Source organism: Archocentrus centrarchus, chromosome 17 (assembly GCF_007364275.1).
Source record: "Archocentrus centrarchus isolate MPI-CPG fArcCen1 chromosome 17, fArcCen1, whole genome shotgun sequence".
Classification (NCBI taxonomy): Eukaryota; Metazoa; Chordata; class Actinopteri; order Cichliformes; family Cichlidae; genus Archocentrus; species Archocentrus centrarchus.
In genome coordinates, this window is record NC_044362.1 from 3,190,208 (window position 1) to 3,214,455 (window position 24,248).

The following is a 24,248-nucleotide window of genomic DNA, read 5'->3' on the forward strand; positions in this document are numbered from 1 at the left end:
TCTAACACACGCAAAAGTGCATAAAGATGGTAAATGGACTAGTTCTTATATAGCGCTTTTCTACTCAGTATGAGCACTCAAAGCGCTTATACACCCTGTTTTACATTCACCCATGCACTCCCATTCATACAAGCACTTCCATTTTTCCGAAGCTAAGTGCTTTTAATTACCTAACATTCACACGCATTCATACTCCGACAGAACGGTCGGAGAGCAACTTGGGGTTAAGTATCTTGCCCAAGGATACATTGGCATGTAGCCCGGAGTAGCCAGGATTCGAACCGCTGACCTTCCGATCAGTAGGTGACCTGCTCTACCTACTGAGCTACAGCCACCCCTAAAGATGCTTATTTATTCCCGATATTACCACCATTAGTTATTGCCAGCAGATTAGAGTGACCTTTCTGTCTCTGGACAGCTGACACTGAGCCGGCTAAACAACAGCTGGGTATAAATTAACATGATGACAGTTAATGTTAGGTTTGCGTGTCCTAAAAAAAAAAAAAAAAAAAAAAAAATCACACTTTTTCTCTGATAAGCAGTTTGATTATATTCTCATATTAAAAGAGGCTGATAGTAGCTAACAGAGGCTAACAGTAGCTAACATCCAAATCTGACATTTTGTGACAGCGTGTGTATGTGTGTGTAACAAACAAAAAAAAACAAGTGTCATTAACACAAGAAAAACAATAGCCATGTCGTAACAAAAGATTCCCTTTATTAAATGATTATGTACAAGACATTCCTTAATCAAAACAGCAAGTCCATAATGCTCCATCTTCTGTTATCTTTTCATAATCTTTTAATTCCTTCCCCAGCCCCCACCTCCCCCCCCAAAAAAGACAACAGCTGTGCTTCAATCTCCAAAAAAGTTTTAAAACCTCCCCTTATTGCACCAGACCCTTACAGACTTCAGTCCCAAGGTGGCTATGAGGGTGTCAGTCTTAAAGAAAGAAAATACTGTAGGCCTTCATCCCTCAAAACAAGGTCTGGGTAAATACAATTTAATTTGTCTCTACGGTGGCTTCACTACAAACATTACTGAAGTGATATTCCAATTACTTACAAAAGACTACCAATATCATCTATTAAAAAAAAAAAAGATGTCTGTAAAATCCATCACTTGAAAAAGAAAATCCTTATTAAAATGGAGAGTATTTATGCGTGTGTGGCTGTGTAGTGATGTGTGGCGGTGGCTAACTCAGCTGAGAATTTATATCAGATTTAGAAAAGCACCAACCAGGACCTGAGAAATGTTTCCAAAAGCATCTTAGTCACCTAGTTCACTCCATGAAGGAGTGCATGTTTTGGATTAAACTTGTACTGCTTTCTTTTGGCTGGATTTGCACACATATAAAGCCACTCAAACAAGACTATATCAGGTCCTACACCTGATCAGCTGTGTGAGGCTCCTGTGCTCTACACAGCTGACAGCAACCTAGTAACAGTGAAATAAATCTTGAAATTAAAATCAGTGCATGCGATGAAGGTCATTAGTCAGAAATTTGACAAACAGATCAAAAAATTCCAAAAACTTCCATTATTCTCAAGACGTGGAAATTTAACACTGTACACAGATAATTATTAGTTGGGTATAAAGGCCAGCAAAAACAAAAAAAGTTTCCACAGTGAGTGGCACAGAAAATAACAGGCTCCTTATTATAAATAATAGCTGCAGCAGGCTGCTCCAAACAATTTGATTTTGGTCATTCAAAAGTTCAAGGTCGACTCAACGACCGCGACTCAAAAATAGAGTTAAAATCTTTTCTTTTTTTTATTTATTAACCATAATAAATCCATCCAATCAGTTCTATAGACAAGATGTTTTTGGAAATTGTTCAATTCTGCAGGTGGTCTGGCTCTGTGGTGGTGTTAAACAGCTCTGCAACACGCATTATAACCAAGTGTGCGTGTGTGTGTGTGTGTGTGTGCGCGCGCGCGTGCAAGCGAGAGCACGAACGAGAGAGGGGAGGATTCAAAAATTCTGCATCTGTGTAGGCAGTGTGCATTTGCTGTGTTGCTTGCAGGTGCTGTTAAAGCACAAAAAGAGCTTTTTAAAAAAGAGCAAAAAAACAAACAAAAAAACCCCCCCGCAAGTCTGAAGTAAATAAAAGGCTGTGTGCAAACGATGACCAAACACCAAAAACGTTACATCACCACCAATCCAAATGTGATGAGCTGATCTACGATGACACAAGTGGCTGTAGCAATAATAGAAGGCCCAGATTTCTGCATAATAAATGCATCAACAACCTGATTAAAAAAGGTTATGTTCTTCCTAAAGTGTGAAACAACTGATGTAGCTTCCAGATGATGATGAAAAAGGCTTCTACCACAGCTACGGGGCCCTGAGAACTAGATCCACATTGGATGTTTTTGGGGGGTTTGGGGTCTGCACTCCAGGTTAACGGGGGGGGGGGGGGGGGGCTTCATCTAACAACTCCTGGAGTCTGTGAAAACCTCTCAGCTGGCAAGGCAATATTTTCAAGAGGTGTAGACAGACAACACTGATGCTGTCAGAGGAGCTGTGAGAGAGTCCAACTCTACACGCTGTTCAAAGTTAATGCCCAGTCAAGGGAATATGAAATGCTATATACGACTCAGGTGATGCATATTTTTAAGTTATGTTAAAGATCCTGTTTAAAATTAAAAAAAAAAAAAAAATTTGTCTTTAATCAGTGGTTGTTTCTTCAGTTTGGGAATATTCTCCACAAAGTGTTCTGAATGAAGAAAATGCACTTTTTAAGGCAGTGTCACACTTCAATGTGAGGCTCTTAAACACTGGGAATAAAATTCTGTCGCAAGAATAGTTCCAAATCTGATCGTCCAGGGACACTAATGTTCTCTGCTGAAGCAGGCGAGGAAAGCTGCTGGTTTATTACTATTTGAGGTTCATGCATGTAACTCTAGGGATCACATCTACTGGCTAAGACAACATTGCAGTCCCCACAGTCACTGCTGAGAGCAGTGTCCTATAAAAGCTATGGAGGCAACAAACACAGGTAGTCAGATAAGGCCCCAGTCATGCAGATCAGTCAGTGACCTCCTGGCAGCCAAAGGTCGCTTGGGAAAAATGTGTATTCTGCAACTGGTTGGCAAATGGTTGCTGGCAGTTGCTAGTGCGAAATTGCCTGAAATCAGCCTGAAGAGGCATGGGGTCCTGCACTGAAAGTTTCACTGCAGCTCAGAGAGCAAACAGTAAGCGTGAAAAGTTGGCATCTTTCATGCAAACCAGGGGTGGCCGCAGCAATCTGTTGGTGACAACAGGAATCGCAAGGTTTATGGTGCAGCACGCCCCTGCATGTGATTTCATCCGGCAACAGCAAGCAACCACTCACCCACTGGTGAAGAAATAACACCATTTTCCCTAGTGTCAGAAGGTTGCCAGGAAATCACCAACCAGTCTCTAAGCCTGCGTGACTCAGGTCTAAGAAAGGCTGACCACAAGCTGTGATTACGCTACACCATGAATGCATACGCAAGTTCATACAGACTAAATGAAAATGTGTAATAAATTAATTTAATATTGTTTTAAGGGAAGTATGCCAATGTTAGCTGGTACTAGCTTCATTTTTATGCTTTTCTTTATCATACATGCCTAAACTGAATCTTTGAGTTCTGGACTGTTTATCAGATAAAACAAGACATTTTAAAACTGTGGGGAAATAAAAGGGGGATTTTTTTTTTCTCCTGTTTCTGGGCATTTTATTGACTAAAAACAGCTGATTTTAGCATATTAAATTATGAAAAGCAATGCTTTCAGTTTTAGATTCTGAAGCGCGGTTGTAGTCTTGAGTGTTTGGGTTTGTCACCTCAGCACCGACTGAGCAAACACAAAGTTAGCACAAAGCTGCGCTGTAATAAACCTTCTTTAGTGGGGTACTATGATAATCTGGCACATCTCCACTGAGTGGGTGTCTGTGAGTTGGGCAGTGAAGGCGGCGTCAGAGTTAACATGTTTGCTGGGAACAAAAAAAAAAAAAACTTGTCTGAAGCAGCTCTCTGCTCTGAAATGCTGAGTGAACACAGACTTTCACATTGATGAGATTCTGATCTCAGACACCAAGTCAGATATACACACATACATACACATACACACATGAGTACAAACACACCCAAGCTCATGACTGAGACACCTTTGCTGCCTCAAAGTTGACTGCTAGCTTCCTCCGCCGTCTCTTGGAGGCGGAGCTGGGGGTGTGGCCTGTTGCTGGCACGTTTTGCCGAGGGGGTGTATGTTGGGCCGCCCCTGTTGTCGTGGCGTCACCAGAGGAGGGGTCACTGTTGGCAGCTTGCTGATGGACTTTACCGCTCTGTGCTTCAGTCTGAGCTTGCAACTGGCCAGTCGGCTGGTTCTGGGTTTTCTGTGATTGGTTCTTAGCAACGGTTTGGGCAGCGCTGTAAAACTCTCGAGTTTCTTGGTTCTTTTTGTTGGCCGACACTCGTTTCTTAGTCACCTGACAAGGCGAAAGACAAGCAAACAGAAAGATGCATCGCCAACCAGGACTGTATCAGTATAGGAAAAAAATTAATGGGAATACTGTATGCGTTACCTGTAATGGGATGAACTGGTTGTGTGAGCCAATGGGCAGCGCTGGTGCAGGCTGGGGGCGGGCAGCACCGGGGAAAGTCCCCGGTGCTCCATAGAATGGCTGGTTGTGGTGGTGATGAGGAGGCACTGTCATTCCCCAGAGAGGGGCAGGACCATAAGCCTGGGGGGGCAACAGCAAACCACCTGAAAACAAGAGCATACTCCTAAGATTAGGGCGCACCCCCACACTGCTGTTTCTAAATTCCTTGATGAAACTCTTATGGAAACATCTGCCACAGACCATTAAGCTAAACCTTAAAGAAAGACAGACTGACCTTGTTGGTTGAAGACAGAGGGCATGGCTCCTATGTGTGGAGGTCGTATCTGACCCACTCCTCTGTACAGAGGTGGTGGAAGGGGGAAGCCTGACCCTACTGAGTTCTACAGATACACAGAGGGACAGAACGTAGGCTAGTAACACATTATGTTTCTACACACAAATGAAAATCTCACTGGTTACAAAGCTCACTCAGTCTCTCATGTTCACATTTGTGAATAAAGTGTGTGTGTGTGTGTGTGTGTGTGTGTACGTACCAGTCTTTGAAGCGTTAAGAAGGCAGCTTTCTCCTTGGCATCGTTTTCCGACTGGCACTGTGGACCATGAACCATCAACCCGTTGGACAGTTTCACCTGACACACCACTAGACCCTGCATCAGTGTTAATGAAAATGTATCAGCGTGGCACCTGTTAAAAGGTGGGAACCATAAGGCAGAAAAATGTGTGTGGTAACAGATACACAGAATAGAGTGTGTTACCTGTCTGTTGCGTATGAAGCTGAAGTCAGGTGGTGCCATACCTAAAGCCCCACAGATGCAGGCCAGTTCTGACACCTTACTGCTCAGCATGGTGTTAGCAGAGGCAGCAGACGCTTGAGAAGCTGGCACAGGTGCGTCACCGTGGGGCACGTTTATTTTTGCAGCTGGAGGGAGAAAAATGAATGATCGTAAGGAGGAGAACACCGAAAAGGAATTTGCCTGTGATGTAGAAATCAGTAAAGTACCGAGTTTCTTTGACGATCGTCTCCTGTTCTGCTGCTGGCCAGCAGCGGGGGTGCTGTTCAATGTCTCTTGAGGAGATGGACTTCCTGTTCCAGTGCTGTCAATTTTAAGCATCTCCTTCAGCACCAGGGTTCCCTTCTATAGCAAACAAACAACAATCATTCACATTAGGTTTTTTATGCCAAGTAGTTCTCCTAAAAGTTCCTCTCTTATGGCACAATGAGGAGATCATGTGTGGCTTAACTGGATGGTGTCTCACATATTTACCATGGCAAAAGACTGTGGGGACAGCGGGCCATCTGGCTGACTGTTGGGCTCTTGTGGAGGCGCAGGAGGGGGTGGAGTTTGCTGGCTACTCTTGGAGATTTTTAGACTGGCAAGGAGGTCTTCAAATTCAGTCGCAGCCTGAGTTAGAGAAAATGCAAGGAGGCTGTGAGCTGTTATCTTAGTCAGGCTACAAGATTCTGACCAGAGTCAACTCTCTCTGCAAGCAATAAAAAAAACAGAGGCAGAGGTCAAAAGAAGAGGAAAGCAGGTGAGAGAAAATGGGTTTGTTTCTGCACCTTATTGGCTGTGTTCTGTGAGGGGTTAAGGAAGCTGATATCTTCATTTTTCTTCAATAGTCTGATGGCAGCAGGTGGGGTCTGCAAACGACACACACATCAGCACAATTCTCATTCAGGCCATATCAATAAAACAGCGCACATTCCCCAGATCATGCCAACACACAACACTGTATACATAAACACATGAAAACCATTAGAAAAGTAAAAGTTGGTGAATTTAATATTATAAACTGACACACATCTAAGTGCGTGCAACAGACACCTACAGACTCATATACACTGCTGTTCTGCAGATGTGTGTACTCACAGCTTTGTTGGCAGGTTCATTCCTCACTTGTTGGGAATGTCCTTCCTACAGACAGAAACACACGTTTTTTAATTTCTTCACGTTTGCTAAAATGCAGCAACTATTGTTACAAACATGCAATTGAAGAAATAGCAGTGAAATATGGAATATAACCATAATAATGGTTGTATTCTGGTTATATTCGTATATAAAGGCAAGGTTGGCAAGTGCCCAGCAGTGTAGTTGCCGACTACACTTCTCTTTGTGGAGTAGTCACAGACCTTGTCCCCTTCTTTGAAGCAACCATGTCAAAGTCAGCAGGACTGCCAGTTCATTGCACATGGTCACATTAATTTTGGTTATGCCACTGTCTTCAACTATTGTGTTCCCTAGTGGGAATGCAGCATAAGGGCAACTTTTGCTGCCTCGCTGTTCTTGAGACCCAATAATGTCTTTTCCAATCTTGCTACTGCACGAAATTTGTCACATGTATTAATAACATAATCAGGACGTAATCACGATGGTGGCACAAGTCACATGCTTCAAATGTTGATAACTCAAACTTACATTTGAGAGGAAATGAGAGGAAAATGCACTGACTTTTGTTAAGTAAGGTAACACAGACACTTTGAACTTTAACCCTTTAACCCCACAAGTCCTGTTTTGAGCCAGGAAAACCCAGAATAATACAGTAAATATTTGACTGATAGCATTATTGGTATTTTTTCCCCTCAAAACTTCTAATGAAATATGCAAGTATATTTCCCATCCACATAATTATCTATTATAAAATGGTCCCAAGCTGGATTCCCAGCAGGAGTATTTTAAGGCCGGCATGACAGGTACAACATTTCTAGAGGAACTGCAGCACCACTATGACAACTGTTGTCTGACTGTTTCACTGAAAACTTACACTGTTGTGCCAGTGAGCAGGAGGTTTGTTAGGAGGGCCTGTGTTCTGCAGAGACTGCCACACATTACTGTACTCGTCTTTGTTCTGGATGGAGAGAAAAACAAACAAAAAAAAAAAACAGTACACACATTTCATTCTTTTGTGAGAGGCTCAAAGTGCTCCATCACCTCAAATATTGCAACACACATTGGTGAGAGAGACTATAAACGTTAGAAAGGACTGAGCAGCGCTAACCCTGCATTTACCTTGGGCTGGTGTTTCTGGGTGGGACCTTTGGAGGGAGAGTTCCTGCTGCCCTGTGAGGCAGCCTTCACCGCACCGTGTTTGTTGTTATGCTACAAATAAGGAGGAGTTGGAACAGTGAAAGAGGAGAAAGACGAGTGATTTAAGTGAGACCATAGAATCTCCAAATCATTTTATTATTCCAAACTGGGAGGAAAAAACAATGTACAAGGATGTACTGTGTGCTTCCTCCACCATCCTACCTGTGTGGGGACAAAAGGTGAACGAGGTGAGTGGTTAAGGCCTGCCAGCTGCCGGTGTGAGTTGAAGTTGGCGCCAGTGGCGGGCTGCGGTTTGACGATGGCGGTGAGTTTGTGGCCGGTGTGATCCACGCGGGCTCCGTGGGAAAGGTTAATCAGAGCGCAGGGAGGGAGGCGGTAACAACGAGGAGATGTACACCTGAGAAAAGAAAAGAAGAGGCATGGCTGCTACCACAGTCTGAGGAATAGTTTTAATCCAACAGTGACATACGTAATCTGCATGAGATGTATATTTTGTTACAGCCTTGACTGGATTTTTTTACACTCTTCTTGTGGTTTTATGTAACTTTCTGTATAAGAGTGTGCACTCTGTACTTCTGAGCAGCTATCATAATGTTTTTTAGTTGAACTGCACAGGTTATAGGTCACATGAAAGGTGGAAAAAGTACTAAAATTATTAATCTTACTCTTTTTTTTTTTACATCACAAAAGTCTGGTATTTTAACGGGAGTCACACAGGAGACAAATTGGGAATTGTTTAGAACTGACATTCCCTACTCTAATTCCAGCAGCAGACTTTAGTCCACTCATGGTTACCTGATGTTGAGACCTCCGGCAAACTCTTCATCAAACAGCACTTCATAGAGAACCTCTGCTTCACGGTCCGCTGAAGAAACAGACACAAAGAGAATGTTAATCACGCACCTGTGTGTTACACCCTTGATGAATGCTGACTTAGTGTATGACCGCGATGGACGGCACGAGTCCTCACCTCCTTTAATGCCAGTGATTGTCCCTTTGAGTCCCAGCGGGACGGTGAAGCTCTCCCTGATGTTGATGACTCTGTCAAACAGACGATATTCTGCATCCGGGTCTGGAACCACACCCTGCTGCTGTTCCAAGGGCTGCACACCAACACACAGACTTTTTACTAACGTTTAATATGGAAGTCACTGTCAACTAATCTGCCACTGAGCTTTTAAATTAACCGGCTGCCTGAAATAAAATAGATTGTGTGGCAAACACACAGCATGGAAGTAACAGGGGTTTCAAAAGGAACAAAAAACAGTTAGCAGCCAAATGTCTAAAGTGTCATTTCAGCTGCGCTGGGCTGAGAATTTCAGCTGTTTGCAAGCGGGCGTGGCATTTAGCACTAAGCAAGCGGTCGTTCAGTACCGAGGGGGATCCTTTTGGTAAACGGACTAGTTCTTATATTTTCGATCCTACTTGATCACTCAAAGCATTTAAGTGCGTTCTATCCAACATTCGCACACTCCAATAAACACACTGGAGAGTAACTTGGGGTTCAGTATCTTGCCCAAGGATACTTTGCATCTACATGTTTTTTTTTTATAATACAACAATTTTATAATGCAATGACAGCCAGTCTCTTTATCTATGTGATACTGATACATACACACCAGCAGTACTCACCCTGAAGAGGAGATGAGGCTTGACTGTGACACGGACTTTCTTGGTGCTCTTTTTGACCTAAGACAGTGAGAGTGAGGAAGAAACAGAGGTGTGTGAATGGAAATACAGTGAATATACAGTGTATCACAAAGGTGAGTACACCCCTCACATGTCTGCATATATTTAAGTGTATCTTTTCATGGGACAACACTGACAAAATGACACTTTGACACAATGTAAAGTGGTCTGTGTGCAGCTTATATAACAGTCTTCATGTAGAGCAACAATTCGTCTTTTCAGACCCTCAGAGAGTTCTTTGCCATGTTGGAACTTTCAGTGACCAGTATGAGAGAGTGTGAGAGCTGTACTACAAAACTGAACACACCTGCTCCCTATGCACACCTGAGACCTAGTAACACTAACGAGTCACATGACATTTTGGAGGGGAAATGACAAGCAGTGCTCAATTTGGACATTTACGGGTGTAGTCTCTGAGGGGTGTACTCACTGTTGTTGCTGCTGGTTTAGACATTAATGGCTGTATACTGAGTTATTTTGAGGGAAGAATAAATTTACACTGTTATATAAGCTGCACACAGACTACTTTTCATTGTGTCAAAGTGTCATTTTGTCAGTGTCGTCCCATGAAAAGATACTTAAATATCTGCAGAAATGTGAGGGGTGTACTCACTTTTGTGATACACTGTACACAAAGTATTTCTGATTTCAGAAGTACACAGAAGTTTGTGTGTTTTCGTCACCTTGGACTTCTCCACTGCCTCCTCGATCCTCTCTACGATAGCAGCATCCAGCACTTGGAGGTCACATGACGCCCTGCTGATGGAGCTCACTGGGTGACTTTTTAACCACGAAGTGATTTCTGCCACCTTCTCTGCCCTGTTGGGTGTCCAATAGTATCAAGGTTCATTTTTTAATTCACCATCTATTTAATCTACAATATACAGACATCACTGCAAGAACAAGATGATGACCCCAGGCTCAAAACCATCTGCCTTACTTTAATTTATTTAGACCACCTATCTAATTTTTACAGCCCTATAATAAGTGCTTAAATGCTGTGAAAAACTATTTACCCCCTTCCTGATTTTTGTTTTTGTTTTTTTTCTATATTTGTCAGACTTCAGATCAAACAAACTTTAATATTAACCTTTTCCCCTTTAACAAAAACAACAAAAAAAAAAAACTCCATTTTGTATTCACTCGGGTTATCTTTGTCTAATATTAAAATTTGTTTGATGATCTGACACATTTAAGTGTGATAAATATGCAAAAAAGTAAGAAATCTGGGGAGGGTGCATATAAAAAGGATGTGTATGTAAGAAGATGGAGACACCGTGACAGTTTACTGTTTTAAAACCAAAGCTGATCCAACTGAGAACATGAAAACAGGATGGTGCTTTAGGGCAAGCCTAAAGCACCATCCTGTTTTACTGTTTTTCATTTTGTTTTGTTGTTTACTCTCATGGGGACCATAAGGTACAATTTAACTTTATATTGTATTCAGTATGACTTTGAACTAGCGATTTATCCAATAAACTGGTGAGGAAAGAGGCGAGGGCCACTGGCCCTGAGACTTCTACAATTTCTTCTTTAGGTAGCCACAGCTGTCAACCACCTGTTTCAGGCACTTCAGCATCAGCTTCACCTTTTAGACCTGTAAGTGACATCCATCTTTTATTTACACATCTATGATCCCTAAACATGTTTGTGGATTTAAAATTTTAAAGATTTTTTTTCCCAGTAGATACAGATGGAGATTCCTGGAGTTAACACAATTTAGGTTTCTTTATAAAAATGTGCAATTACAATGTGATTTAAGTGTGTCACCGTGCAATCCTAGTAAAAAGAGAACAACCAGGGACTAAATACAGTCAGTGCCCACATGGTTGGCGTGTATGAGCGCGTGCGGTCTGTTTTACCCATTCTGGTCCTCTCCAGGCCAAATGTCATCTTCATAGAAAACATCATCGTGACTGTTTCTGGACACGGTGTCAAACACTTCTGAAAATCTACAGAAGCACAAGCGCACCATCATTTATAAAGGCTTCTGTATCCTTTTCCTTCCACACAAATTACATTCATAGTATAACAAGAGCAACTGTCAAAATAACTAATTTACTTTACCTGTCCAGGTATTCAGCTAGCAGTTCCTCCACAGCTGCTGAGTACAGCCACTCTTTTTCGGTTCTCTTGGTGTATCCGGGAACCTCCTCGTTCTTCTTGTTGAACTTCAGGTTCAGGCCGACATTGGCTCTTTGCTCCCCACAGGGACTGGGGCACAGTAGAGAAGATGAAACGCTTAAACAAGTACTTTACCTGAAGTCAGAGTTCTTTATAGCCAGTGAAATAAGACATGAAGCCATGTTAAGAGAAGCCCAACTCACTGCAGATATTTTTTTGCATTTATATATAACACTCACTTCCTCTTAGAGCCTCTACCAATGAAGATGCTTCCGGAGAAGCGGGAGACGAGATAACTGGTAATGCCGAGACGAGAGGCCAGAACGTACCCAGGACTGTATTTCACACTGTATTTCTGCACAAGGCACAAAAACGTATAGGGTGAGGGGAGAAAACAGTCTCATAACTAAATGTGCGCATCGACAGAACGCCTTCACAAGCATGTCCTACGTGTTGATTGTGGATTAAGGGCTCCAGCTGTGGCTCATGTGGCACGCTGAAGACCACCCGTATCCGCCCGTCTTTGATGACATCTTGAGAATCTTGCACCTGAAAATTTGAATATGGAGATGGCATTAATTAAGCACAAAGCCCCTCCCTCACTAATAGCTGAAGTAACACTAAACAATACTTTAACATTCACTTATCACTTAACCTGGCCACCACATGTTAATATTAGCCACTTAATTATTAGCAACTAGCCTCAAACCCAGCCTCAGGGGGGTCATAAGCTACTGTACTGCTAGTAGCAGTGTGAACACACTGACATTACAGTCTGCCTCCTGGTTTGAAATCAGTAAAAAGATTTCTGAACAGTATCTTTGGTAAGGAGGAGAATTTGGGTCAGAGAATTTAAGAAGCTAACAGTGGATAACGTACCTCTCCCATGGCTCCATAGTACGGGTTTCCCACCATGAAGACGGTTGTTGTTGGAGGAAAGAGCTCATCTAAGCTCTTGAAGCAGGCCAAAGACGAGTAAAAGGCCTTGATGTCCTGAGACAAAGAAGATATGAATCAGAGCACAAACCTGTCTTTAAGATTATCTGCACACTTCACATCACAATATGAGCTACAAAACGGTCATAAAACTAAAATTACTTGTCTAATCCTACTCACACAGTAAACAGAAACATACTGAATGCATTTGTTAAGTTTATTTCAGGGTTTAGACTAAGCTGCACTCCTCAGCTTACACAGGTTCTTTTTTTCCCCTGTTTGTTGCCCTGCAGCTTAAAGGCCCTGCTGAAAAACAACACAGTGACATATACACTGTAATAACAGCCTTTGCCTAACCAGGTTTTTTTTAAATAGTTAAATCATTTTATTTAACTTTTGTCTGTGTATTCTTTTTCATATTTGTCTCCAGGTACCTTAACAACTGTCTGGTAGGCAAAGGGGAGGACCTGTTTGGCCCACTGTTTCTCCAGTTCCACCACACCGTTGGCTTTGGGAATGTATTTCCTTCCTATCAGCAGCTGGCCGTATAAAACCACCAGTGTCTCATTCACCACGATGCCTTTCCTCTTCAAGTAACTGAAAGAGTGAAGGAAAAAAAAAAAGAAGTCAGAAAATTCAAAGAAAAGCCAAAGAATGATGATGTAAAGCTTGCTACAATATAACAGATAATACATTAACGAAGATGTATACAGATACAAACACTTGTGTTGGATTGTTTTAGTTCCTTACTGTTCAGTAATCCCCTGGACATCCTTTATCCATTCTTTCTGCTCTTTGTCAGACAGACAGGTGACTTTGGTGGGAGGAGGAGTAGATGGCCTGTCGTACACTCTTTGGACACCTGGTGGTTCCTCAAGATAAAATCTTCAGAACGAAGAAAGTTGCAAAATTTCAAAGACAGTAAAATAATGCTACTCTAATATTTTCTATCAGTGGTATCTAGATGGATAGTTTAACCTTCCACTGACTTATGGCACATCTTAAGAGTTTGATGAAGAGCTAACCTCACACACTGTTAATTAAGAACCTGAAAAGACAGTAATGCTAACATTCAGCCTCATGACACATCATTACTACCAAAGCCAGTTCTTACTTAGTGTCGCCATCTGACACTGCAATGATGCGGGCTTCCTCTAGATGGGGCCAGTTGACAAATACAGACTTTCCCAGTATTTGTGCAGCAACATCATCACATGTCTGGAGATAATGATGAGGGGAAAAAAATGATAGCGAGGAGGAAGAGACACAGGATAGGGCAACTGCCAACACTGGTTATAAAAAGATTATCTATACACACTCAGATATTATATAAGCTACTTTGCCTTAGACTTCCAACAGGCAGTTAATCAGTTCTAAAATAAAATGTTCAAGCTCTATAAAACTAGGACTAAATACATAAACAAAGGCTCACCGTGTCGACTTCCTGGCTGGGAAGGATATCCAGCAACATGTTCTCCCCTCTGCTACTCTGCTGGAACACGACCACCCCACCCTTCTTCTTATAAAACTAAAAAGACAGAAGGAGTCAGAAAGAAAGACTGCTGTGATTAACTTTCTACACTGTTTTTAATTATTATGTTAATAACTATACTTAAAAATAGGCAGAACTAATTTCAGATTCACAAGCTGGTTTTGAGTGGAGTTAAAATGTATTTAAAATGGTTTGCTCCGATTTAGAGCAGCTCAGTAGAAAGGTGACCTAACCCTTTGTTTTGGTTTACAGCTTCAAAGTGTGAACAAGTAACCAGCTTAGCTGTACTGTGTAATTATGCACACACCTACCTTATGTTTGATGTGTTGCAAGGTGGGAAAGCCACAGAAGTACAGAGCTGAGCGGTCAACAGGCTTGCTCACATGATCTAATGCAACTTGCCAAGCATCCATGGGAATATGTGCTGCCCTGTGACAACCAATCAACACAACACAACACAGCCACAGACAAACACAACTGTTTAATGGCACCTCAATAACACCAAACACATGAGTCTATTAGAAATAATGAGGACCATTTAGAGACAGATCAAAAAAGGCGTTGCGTGTGCATCTACCTGACGTGGCAGTGGACGATGTCGGGGAACAGCTGAGGCAGGGGGGAGGTGTAGGTGACGTCTATTTCGCTGTCGTACGAGTAGACTGCGCACTCTGTGTGGCGATTCCTGGCCTTCTCTTCTTTTGTCAGCTTGCTGTTGCAGGGCTCCATGGCTCCTAGTAAGCACCTCTGTTCAATACACACACAACACAAAGTTTCACACAGTTATAAGGTTACCAAGTGTTTACCAACTGCAGTGTTTCTTCATTTAGAATTGTGTGTGTACCTCATCTATGAATGGAATGAGCACCACAGCCTCCCATTCCTGCTGCTTGCCATTCAGGTCAGTTTTGAAGTCCAGAGGGTAGTACTCAATAATAGGCGACCTTTCACTAGTCATCAGGTGCTGAAACGTAAAAATCAGATTGCTACAATCTACTGTATAATGTTTCCTCTCCTGATGATAAACTTAACCAAATTAAATATTGTTCTAAATGTAAGCTGGCTTGTAATAACCGAACTGCAGTAACATGTTCACTTTATTTCTTAGATAACAAACAACTATTTCTTGTTCATTTTATATGCATGAACTTGGATGTGAGTTTGTTACCCTGTAGCACTCAGGAAGCAGTTCCATGCTGGCAGCAGGCAGGACTGCCAACAGCTGCTGGAAGGGCATGAAGGGTCGTTCAAGCTCAAAGGTCAACTTTAACTCCGATACATTCCTGATGTCAGACAGGAAGGGAGCGTAGTGGTAGGGGTAGTACCTGGAGAGATGCATACACAGTATTCAAAGACTGGTTTAAAACTGGAGCACCTTAAGTTAAAGGAGGAAATCATTTTCATATTGTTGTTCTCCTCTTAAAAAAGAAAAACAATACAAATTTTTGTGTATTGATTTATGTGTTTTGATTTGGTACTCCACGAGCCGCTCTCTCGTGCGCCCACATTTCTGAGAGACTGTTAAATAATCTGAAATCTCCCGGAACAAAAAGAGAAGGCGCAGAGAGTAAATCACACGGAAGAAAGCAGCACTCACCAGCTCCAGGACTGAACTCCATGGTAATAGTAGTGGAGAATCCACTGGATACCTTCCACATAACACTTGGCTTGGTTGGCTAGAAACTCACTGAAAATGGGAGAGTGAAAACAGTTACAGAGTGCAAGCTACTGTGATGAAGGGCATTAACATTTAGACAAGTCACTTCCCTACCACTGGGATTTTAAAAAGGAAACTAATAACAGAGCATCACACTGCTATGACTTTGCCTGTGGGCTAAGAAGCCCCTCCCACCAGCTGCTCAAACCTTCGGTTTGTGAGGATCAGACAATACCAAGAAAGTTGGTTTAAAGGGTGGGGGAGGAGCTTAAACACCTTGTTTCAGACAGAGATGAACCGATGGGCTGCACCAAGGCCCAGGTAAGACAATTAGGACTGACTGTTGTGAACAGAGTTAACTACTCCAGCAGAATCTGAGAACAAAAATGTTGAGCCAGAAAAAAAAGCAAAATGGTCCCTCTTTAAGATCTGATTAACCCAATTACAACAAACAGTTATCAGCAGTATATTATTAACCAGTTAAACGACACCATCTGCCTCTTGCTGCAGATTTGTGGTGCTGTGTGGTCACCCTGGAGACAAGACTCTGACTTTGTGATATACTCAGATATTTCAGGCCTGTTATATCAGTGATGTGACTAGCTCACAATGTCTTTATGAATACATTCCACTTCACCCAGCCCTTTGGTACTTTGTACTGCTGCACCTACAGCAAACACAATAGCAGGTGCACTTAGAGACACCCATATAATCCTTGTGCAAAGCCCTACTCCTCTGCATGATTAAAACAGAGCCCATTATCGCTTTTCTAACCTGCTGAGGGTGAAAACACTGAAAACCTAAACCTAGTTTAATTTCACCATGAAAAAAACAAAACAAAAAAACTTTAACGCATCTATCACACTACTAATTCAAAATACTTTTTAGTACATGAAATACAATGTAGACAGGAGTTTTAACTGATGAGAGATTCAGCTTTTTGTGCTGGTGCGCATCACACTGCTGAGTTATGCTGAAAATTAATTTTTAAAAAAATTCTTTAAACTTTTAAGTTTACTTGTTCTCCCTGCTGAGCGTGTTTGCTGTCGATGGAGGCGGTGTACAAACTAAAATACCATAAAATATGCGGTACAGCCAGTCTGTGGGCTACTCTTTGTTATGCTGTTGTTGGTCCGTCAGCCAGCTGCAGAAGAGTAAAGTTATATCATACGAAGTGCGGAGTGTTAAAAACGAGTGTCCAGCCACTGTCTGTACTATTAACGCTGCATTTTATTTTATCTTTGATGGGGTTTTTTTTTGTGCACTTCTCCTGTTCCTGGTAAACTCCGCTGTCACTCCCTTCCCTATACTGGCCTACTTGTCAACCAATCAGCATTCAACCGACGAGCAGGTCATCCACGTCCAGCAGTTGGGATTTTGGAGGAGTGCACGGGAGGACATTTGCAGTGGGTGAAAACACCTCTATGCTCACTGTCCAAATGGAAATGTGTCTGCAGACGGACACATTTACAGGACCAGAAATGACATTTTACTTTTGGACATTAAAGGCCACAGAAGTCAGACTTTTCCTTAAAAGTTTTCCCAAACATTTTAGGCTTCTTCTTCCCATAATCAGCTGTTTGTATGTATTTGTATCTGTACACTCACTCAGACACCACATCCACGCCAATCTTGTTCATGTAGTACGTGCGTTTGTACTGTCTGAACTCCGTTTCAAAGAGATCATCCTCCTCCTCCTCCTCATCTGCCACAGCTGCTTTTTCTTCTCTGGTGACTTTTTCTGATGAGGTCAGAGCTGCCAGACAGAGAGCAGGATCCTACAGAAATATTTTAAAAAAAAATTTTTTTTTAAAGTGAACCACTGGAAAGCTAAGTGGACATAACGCTAAATGAAAACGAACGTTTTCAATGCTGCATCCCTACCTCGCTCTTTCTGGAGTCTCTGCTGGCAGCTTCCTTCTCAGCTGCCAGTCCAGCTGCTTCATTCAGATATTTGTTACCAACTTTACTCTCAAACCACTTCAAGTCCGTGAACACCTCACTAAAATGTTCCCGGTCAAACTGGAAAGACACAGGAAAACAAGAAGTAACAATCATTTTGGTGTAATGCATTTACAGTATTTGATCTTAAAATCCACGATTTCTTTAATGGGAGCATAAACATATAAAAGGCTCGTGTCTGACCTTAGCAAGCCTCTCCAGGTATTTCTCAAAGTTTCTGAGGTTTAAGTGGCCGTTCTCATTCAGATAACCTAAAACAAGAAAAAGGACTCAATTATTCCATGTACATGACATCCAATATCCAAGTGGGACATGCATGGTTTTCTATATTATACTTGTTGACATGCTTAAGCTATCTGGACCAGCTGGATGAGCACAACACATGAAACCAACAAGTCACATTTTGTATACAAGATTCTTTCAAACTCTGAATGGATGTCAAAAACACATGCTTTTTTTTTTTCTTTTCTTGGCGCTGCGCTGAGTGGCAGCCTGCTGCGTTTTTATTTATTCTTTTTTTTCTTCATTTTAATGACTTTATCACCTGATAGTTGTTTTTTTTTCTTGCTCACTGTGACCAACGTGGCTGAAATTATTGTTTTTTGTTTTGCAAGTCAGGTAAAGTCAAGTTTCCAAGTCTACTAACGGTTTTTCTTTGCATTGCACTCTGATGGCAACGGAGATTCTTCAGCAGCTCTGCGGCCTGTAATCCCAGAGGAGCTACAGAGGAGATGACGAGGTTTCAGCGCTGGAGCTGTTTCAGTAATCGTTAGGGGAAACATGAGGTGTTTGGACAATAAGATGGAAAAGCTCGGGGAGCTGATTAAAGATCAGAGGGAACACCTTGAGTGGAGTTTGATGTGTTTCATGGAGTGTTGTAGCAAAACATTCACTCACTCTTGCTTCCCAGACCACAGTGTGATCATAACTGGCTCCAGGACTTTGAGGGCTGACAGAGACGTTAATCGGTAAGAAGACGTGGAGGAATTGCACTAGTTGTGATGGAAAAATTGCGTAATTCCAGACATGCTGTTGCAAAGATGTGTTTCTGAGGCTTGAATATTGAACTGCTAGCGGCTGGAATGTGTTCATATTACTCACTGAGGGAATTCATCATAGCTGTTGCTGTTTGAATCCACAGAGATTATCCAGACGACTGTGACTGTGGTGAATGACTGTAGATAATTAATGGATCAACGTATTTTCTATTTAACTGAGCTCTTTCTTTAGGGTAACTTTTTTTACCCTTCCAAGCTATTTGCTCTGTTATATTGTATTTATTTCATGTTATCATAATTTTGGGGATAAATTTAAGTATTTTACATTCTACATCAGTCAATAACCTTCAAAAGGTTTTAAGTTTATACTGCAATTTGTATTTCCATCCATCCATTCTCTTCCATTTATCCTGTTCAGCTTTGCCAGGGGGTTGGGATTGGAGCCGATCCCAGCTGTCATAGGGCAAGAGGCAGGGTACACCTTGTACAGGTCCCCAGCCTGTCGCAGAGCTAACACAGAGAGACAGACAACCATTCACACTCACATTCACCCCTGTGGGCAATTTAGAGTGACCAATTAACCTAATCCCACTGTGGGAGGAAACCGGAGTACCCAGAGGAAACCCACGCAGACACGGGGAGAACATGCAAACTCCCAGAACCCGGGCCAAGGTGGATTCGAACCCAGACTGTGAGGCAGCAGTGCTAACCACCACACCACCGTGCTGCCCCCAGTTTGTATTTTGAAATTCTAAATCATGTCGCCTGACAAATTGCTATTATGGACTCTAATTAAACCTAAACAAAACACTTTTAAACATTTAAAACTAAACAAAAACAAGAAAACCTGAAACTGAATTGAAAAACTGAAAATTAAAAAAGAAGGGGAAAAACATAATGACTGATCTTACCCCCCAGACTTGGTAGTACGTTGATGTAGGTTTTGTACAGCAACGGCAAAGCATCATGATTGATGTGAAGGTTAGGGAGGTGAGGGATGAAGTCATTTCCTACTAGGAAGCCCATTAGAATCCAGTCATCTATTATTCGCTCCAGGTCGTAATCTGAACCAATATGATTCTGAAACACACCCACAAACATAACAACTATACACATTACAATTAAAAATATATTCAAGAACAATGTGAAACCTCCCTTGGCATTTAAATGGATTATTGAAGGCATGTGTGTCTCACCTTGAGCTCAGAGAACTCATAGTCTATGTACTCCCTCATCAGACACAAGTGAAGCAAGTGAAAAGTGGTCTCCTCGGGGGCCGTTATCCTGGAAGAGAACAAAAGAGCAGGGTTCACAAAACATAGTAGCAGAATAAAGAAAGCATGGAAGAAGGAAAAAAAACAACAACAGTGAGAACCTTTTCTGGGATTTCTTCCCTCCAAAGCGGACTTCCTCCCTCAGGAGGGAGAAATTTGGCTCATGACTGGTCAAACCCAACATAATCTACAACACAGAGTGAAGGACAGGGTGAGCCTCCAGACACCATTTTGAGCAATAATGTCCATAAATGATCTGTTTAAACATACCAGGTCAGCATCCAGGCCGTACAGGCAGTGTCGGGTGTTGGGGTCATGACTGGGCTTGGCGTTCTCTGACCGAATAAACTCCATGATTTTATGCTCTCCCTCCCCTGGTGTCTGGAAGGATAAGAAACACAAACTTAATACATGACATATTGATTTAAACTGAAACAAAAACTCAATTACTGAACAGTGACACAAAGTACATGCAACGGCTTCACTCACTCATTCTCTCTCACACACACACACACACACACACACACACACACACACACACACACACACACACACACACACACCTCGTGACCGGACAGGTAGACTTTGACGTTCTGCCACAGCTTGTCAGTGGAGAGCTTGTTGTGGACGAAATACTTGAGCTGTTCCTGAAGTCTCGCCATGAACTCAGTGCCTGGAAGAAGGATGTGTATTAAAAGAGCTGCTAACATTTTCAGAGGCATGTTCTCTGTATGTCCATTAAAAAAAATCCAAGAACTGGGTAATCTAGGAAGAGCAACTCTGGTACTTTTGGCTTCTTCCTTTCCCAAGGGGTCGCCACAGTAGATGGACCCACATATTTAATTTGGTACAGTTTGAAACGGCACGGTTTACAGTTCATCTCTTTTCGTCACAGAAAACTAATTCGACTCACATCCCTACCACTGTTAATACCAAACCTTCTGAATACACATACAGATCTGTCAGTATGTTGTGACAGTGCACTAAAATGTGAGCAAATTTATTTGGTCTAAAAAAAACAAACAAAAAAAAACTTGGTCCTATTTCCTCCTGGTATTGATAACTGGCATTACCTTTCTATTTATTTACCTATTTATTTATTATTTGTTAAAATTATAAGGTAATTATTTATATTGACATTTATTTATGTATTTTTATCATTTATTTTCAATGTAGAATTTACTTTCAACAGATTGTAGAAGTGCACTAGATTTCAAGGTATTCACTGTTGTTTAAGTGCATTAAATGCAGTGTGTTTACAAAGTCAATGAATAATTGCAATTTCAATATTGACCAAAATAATCATGATTATGATTTTTTTTTTTTCCATAATCGAGCAGCCCTAACATTAATCCACATGTGCCTCCAATTTCTGCCAATAAAAACATACTAATGAAGACGAAAGTAACAGAACAGCGTAACAATGGTGGAGACAGACTGTCAAAGGTGTGGGAGCATTTGACAGAAAACAAACGCCGGCACCCTGGAGCTGTGACGTCAGCTCTGGGTGGGTACGTTAGTGTGTTGTTGATACCTGTTAATGTTGGTACAGTAATGTTTCTGTTAGTTTACCTGTCAGAAACAAGCTCTCATGGATGATGTTTACTAAGCGACACCATTTCAGTTATGTTAGCTAACAAGTGAAGGACAACAGGAGCAGGTATGCTGGCTCCTATTATTTTTTTCTTGCATTAATATCAGCGTTCGTTCTGAATAGTAAACCTCTGTATGAACAGAGGCCATTTTTATTCATTTGCACATTATATTTTAATTTAAAAATAAAAATTGCCTTCCCTGTAATATGCAATGTTTATATGATATTTATTGTGATGGTCACATTAATGTTAAAATAATTAGATTAGTTTCAAACTTGTATTTTTATGGGTCATTATTTTAGTAATTGACAACAAGGTGATGTTACCAGGTGGGCAGGCTTAAACAGGTGAGGTAAGATTGAAATAATGATTGACTAACTGACGAATCAACATGTTTGTACTAAAGACATCAGACAGATTATACAAATGATAATGGTTACAGATAACAAGAGAAACACAGTTTCAAAGAAACACAAAAATATATTCAGGTGCTAAACTGTATCGCGTGGTTTGAATTCTGCTGTGTCTGTGTGACGGCCATCGTTGCATCATCCCTACCAGGAGTGATACAGTTGGAGTCGAAGCGAGCCTCAGTGGGAAGCACCTCTCCTTTATCCAAAGCTTTTTTTATCTTTTCCTCTGCTTCTTTGGCGGACCTAGACACACAGACACCCACCCACAGGCGCGCGCACACGCGCACACGCGCACGCGCACACACACACATACACACACACACACACACGTAGATATAAAAGAGAGCAGGTCAAACCCACAGTCTCAGGCTGGCTCTGCCTGCAGTCTGTTTTTTTTTTCCTGTCTTTAATACCAAAGCACAAAATGTTGCATTTCAGTTCAAGTCTGTTTGCTGCTTATTCTGCCTTATTAGGTAACTCATACAGGACTTGTGTTTACAGCTGCAGCCTCAGAAACATCACACAATTAATATTGGACATTATAGATTTATGACTGAGAACAGACCTGACAGTTTAATCAGATAACTAAAAAAAGAATGTGGCATTATTTACAGTTTGGATCCAACATAAGAGTACAGGCATGCTAATAAAATTCCATCTCTTTATTTGGTCAACTCAAGAAAAGCTGCTCCCAACATCCTAAATTTAGCGATTCTCTTCGAGTATTACAACAGGATTAGCATTTATGGTTGAGCACTTGAAGACTTTTTTTTGACTACCATTATATATCCATCACAACCTGAATCTGCGTCCTCTCTGCTGGTTCATCTTTGCCCTTGGTGCCACACCATCCACAGCCATAAAGAAGACCTTGCGGGGCTTGATGATCCTGAATAGCACCTCCAGATAATGAAAGATGTCTGCAAAAATCTTTTCTTCAGAAATGCGAAAATGGACATCCTCATCGTTCGGGTGAGAGCACTGGTGGATGATACCATTCATGTCCAGATAGAAATTGTCAAACTCTGGAATCTGAGGACAGAAAGAAACAGATGCAAAGACAAATTAAAATTATTACATACCTAATAAATACAGGAAAATGATTGGTTTGTAAACCCTCTCAATGATGAAATCCTTCAGTGTGGCCACTTATTAGGGATTTTTCTGTTGTTTCTGTTTGGCTGATGAGTTAAAGGAGGCTGTATTATTTACCACCAACCTGATACAATAAAAACACTTTCATAAGAGTGACACCCAGCTTTCAGAACAAGCATATCAAACCTATGTGGTTTTTGCTTTTTTAAACTGGTACCGACGTTAAACACAGTTCCCATATCTACTCTTACCAATTTATGGCTACAGAAAAAAGCGGTCTCAAGCAATGAAGGCGGCATTGAACAACGTCCAGCTGATGAAACTACTGCTCGCGGAGTGAAATACCAGCTTCCTTCCTGCTCACAGTGTAGAAAGTCATTCAAGTCCATTCCAGCGAAGTCGAGTAGCCGAAATTCTCGCGTTATTCAAGTTCTCACCCACAGGCTGAGTTGATAACTCTGACATTTTAAACAAGTTCAATATAAAGCGCAGAAACTGCTAACCAGCTGGTTGAACACTTATTGGCGTAAAGTTAGTTAGTTATCCAACTGTAAGAGCTCTATTGTTGCTCACTATATTCTTGCCCAAAAAAAAAAGACCAAAGCTACCCAGTGGAAAGACATTTACATTTCACTTCTTTAATGCGTTAAGCACACAATCAAGATCAAAATAGCACGCTAGTGATGGAATTTTGTTAACACCGTCAAGCCTATCTTGTGTTTAACAAAATAATGAAGTGAAGGGTGTCTGGCAAAATGAAAGCTGTCTACTTGCCAGGAAAACACTGGAAAGCTACGTGGAATTTAAGTTCCGAGGCCCGCTGTAGGTCGCTGATAGCGAACAGCTAGCTACGCTAGCGCCGCGTATACCGATGACAGCGGGCTGCGCAGCTAGCAGGCACCGCTGCTTTCCTACCTGATGTTCCTTCACAACTTCACTCAGACAAGGGTAGCGCTCCGAAATCCAGCGGTAAAATTTTGGTACTCCCATCTTCACCACAAACTTCTTCAGCCTCTAAAAACAAGAAACAGTCCAAACTGGAAGGAGCTGTCGGGCTAGCAGGGGTTTAACCTGGTAACATGAGAACTTGCTTTGGACTCCGGTTTTGTTTCCAACGGCCGCTAAGTAGCTGGTTGTCCGTTGTCCGCCGGCAAAATCTTTCCGCGGCTACAGGAGAAAACATTCGTTCCGTTTTTCGTTTCTCACTTTCTTCCAGTCATCTCTTTGGAACCTGTTACAGACAAAAAAATCAGGACGAACACTGAAAAAAATAGGCTCAAATAAATATAATAAAAATAAGATTTGTAACAAAATTTAAATGTGTTATATAACATTTATTACAAAGATGGGTGCGCAAGTAGTTTAAGAAAAAGG

General features: G+C 41.6%; 1 protein-coding gene across 2 annotated transcripts; it reads right to left on the reverse strand.

The window, feature by feature from the left end:
- Positions 1–754: 754 nt before the first annotated feature.
- On the reverse strand, positions 755–24,022 carry xrn1 (5'-3' exoribonuclease 1). 2 transcript variants are annotated; one of them, XM_030751683.1, is made up of 41 exons: positions 23,126–23,188; positions 22,579–22,811; positions 21,925–22,022; positions 20,335–20,444; positions 20,042–20,152; positions 19,873–19,958; positions 19,694–19,781; positions 19,409–19,577; positions 17,683–17,750; positions 17,422–17,559; positions 17,146–17,315; positions 15,478–15,567; positions 15,049–15,205; positions 14,725–14,844; positions 14,458–14,627; positions 14,192–14,309; positions 13,821–13,916; positions 13,503–13,606; positions 13,139–13,273; positions 12,823–12,985; positions 12,332–12,445; positions 11,903–12,001; positions 11,692–11,807; positions 11,396–11,542; positions 11,191–11,280; positions 10,012–10,147; positions 9,272–9,328; positions 8,610–8,742; positions 8,435–8,504; positions 7,841–8,036; positions 7,601–7,690; positions 7,356–7,439; positions 6,464–6,508; positions 6,154–6,234; positions 5,858–5,995; positions 5,593–5,728; positions 5,348–5,511; positions 5,126–5,239; positions 4,867–4,972; positions 4,554–4,735; positions 755–4,457 (listed from the first exon to the last, which is right to left on the reverse strand). In XM_030751683.1, the coding sequence occupies exons 1-41, from the start codon at positions 23,171–23,173 to the stop codon at positions 4,122–4,124; spliced, it is 5,106 nt and encodes a 1,701-aa protein (XP_030607543.1). In that variant the 5' UTR covers positions 23,174–23,188; the 3' UTR covers positions 755–4,121. The 2 variants fall into 2 exon arrangements, with proteins under 2 accessions (XP_030607543.1, XP_030607542.1); XM_030751682.1 differs by lacking the exon at positions 23,126–23,188 and adding an exon at positions 23,790–24,022 and having other exon boundaries at positions 756–4,457.
- Positions 24,023–24,248: the final 226 nt, after the last annotated feature.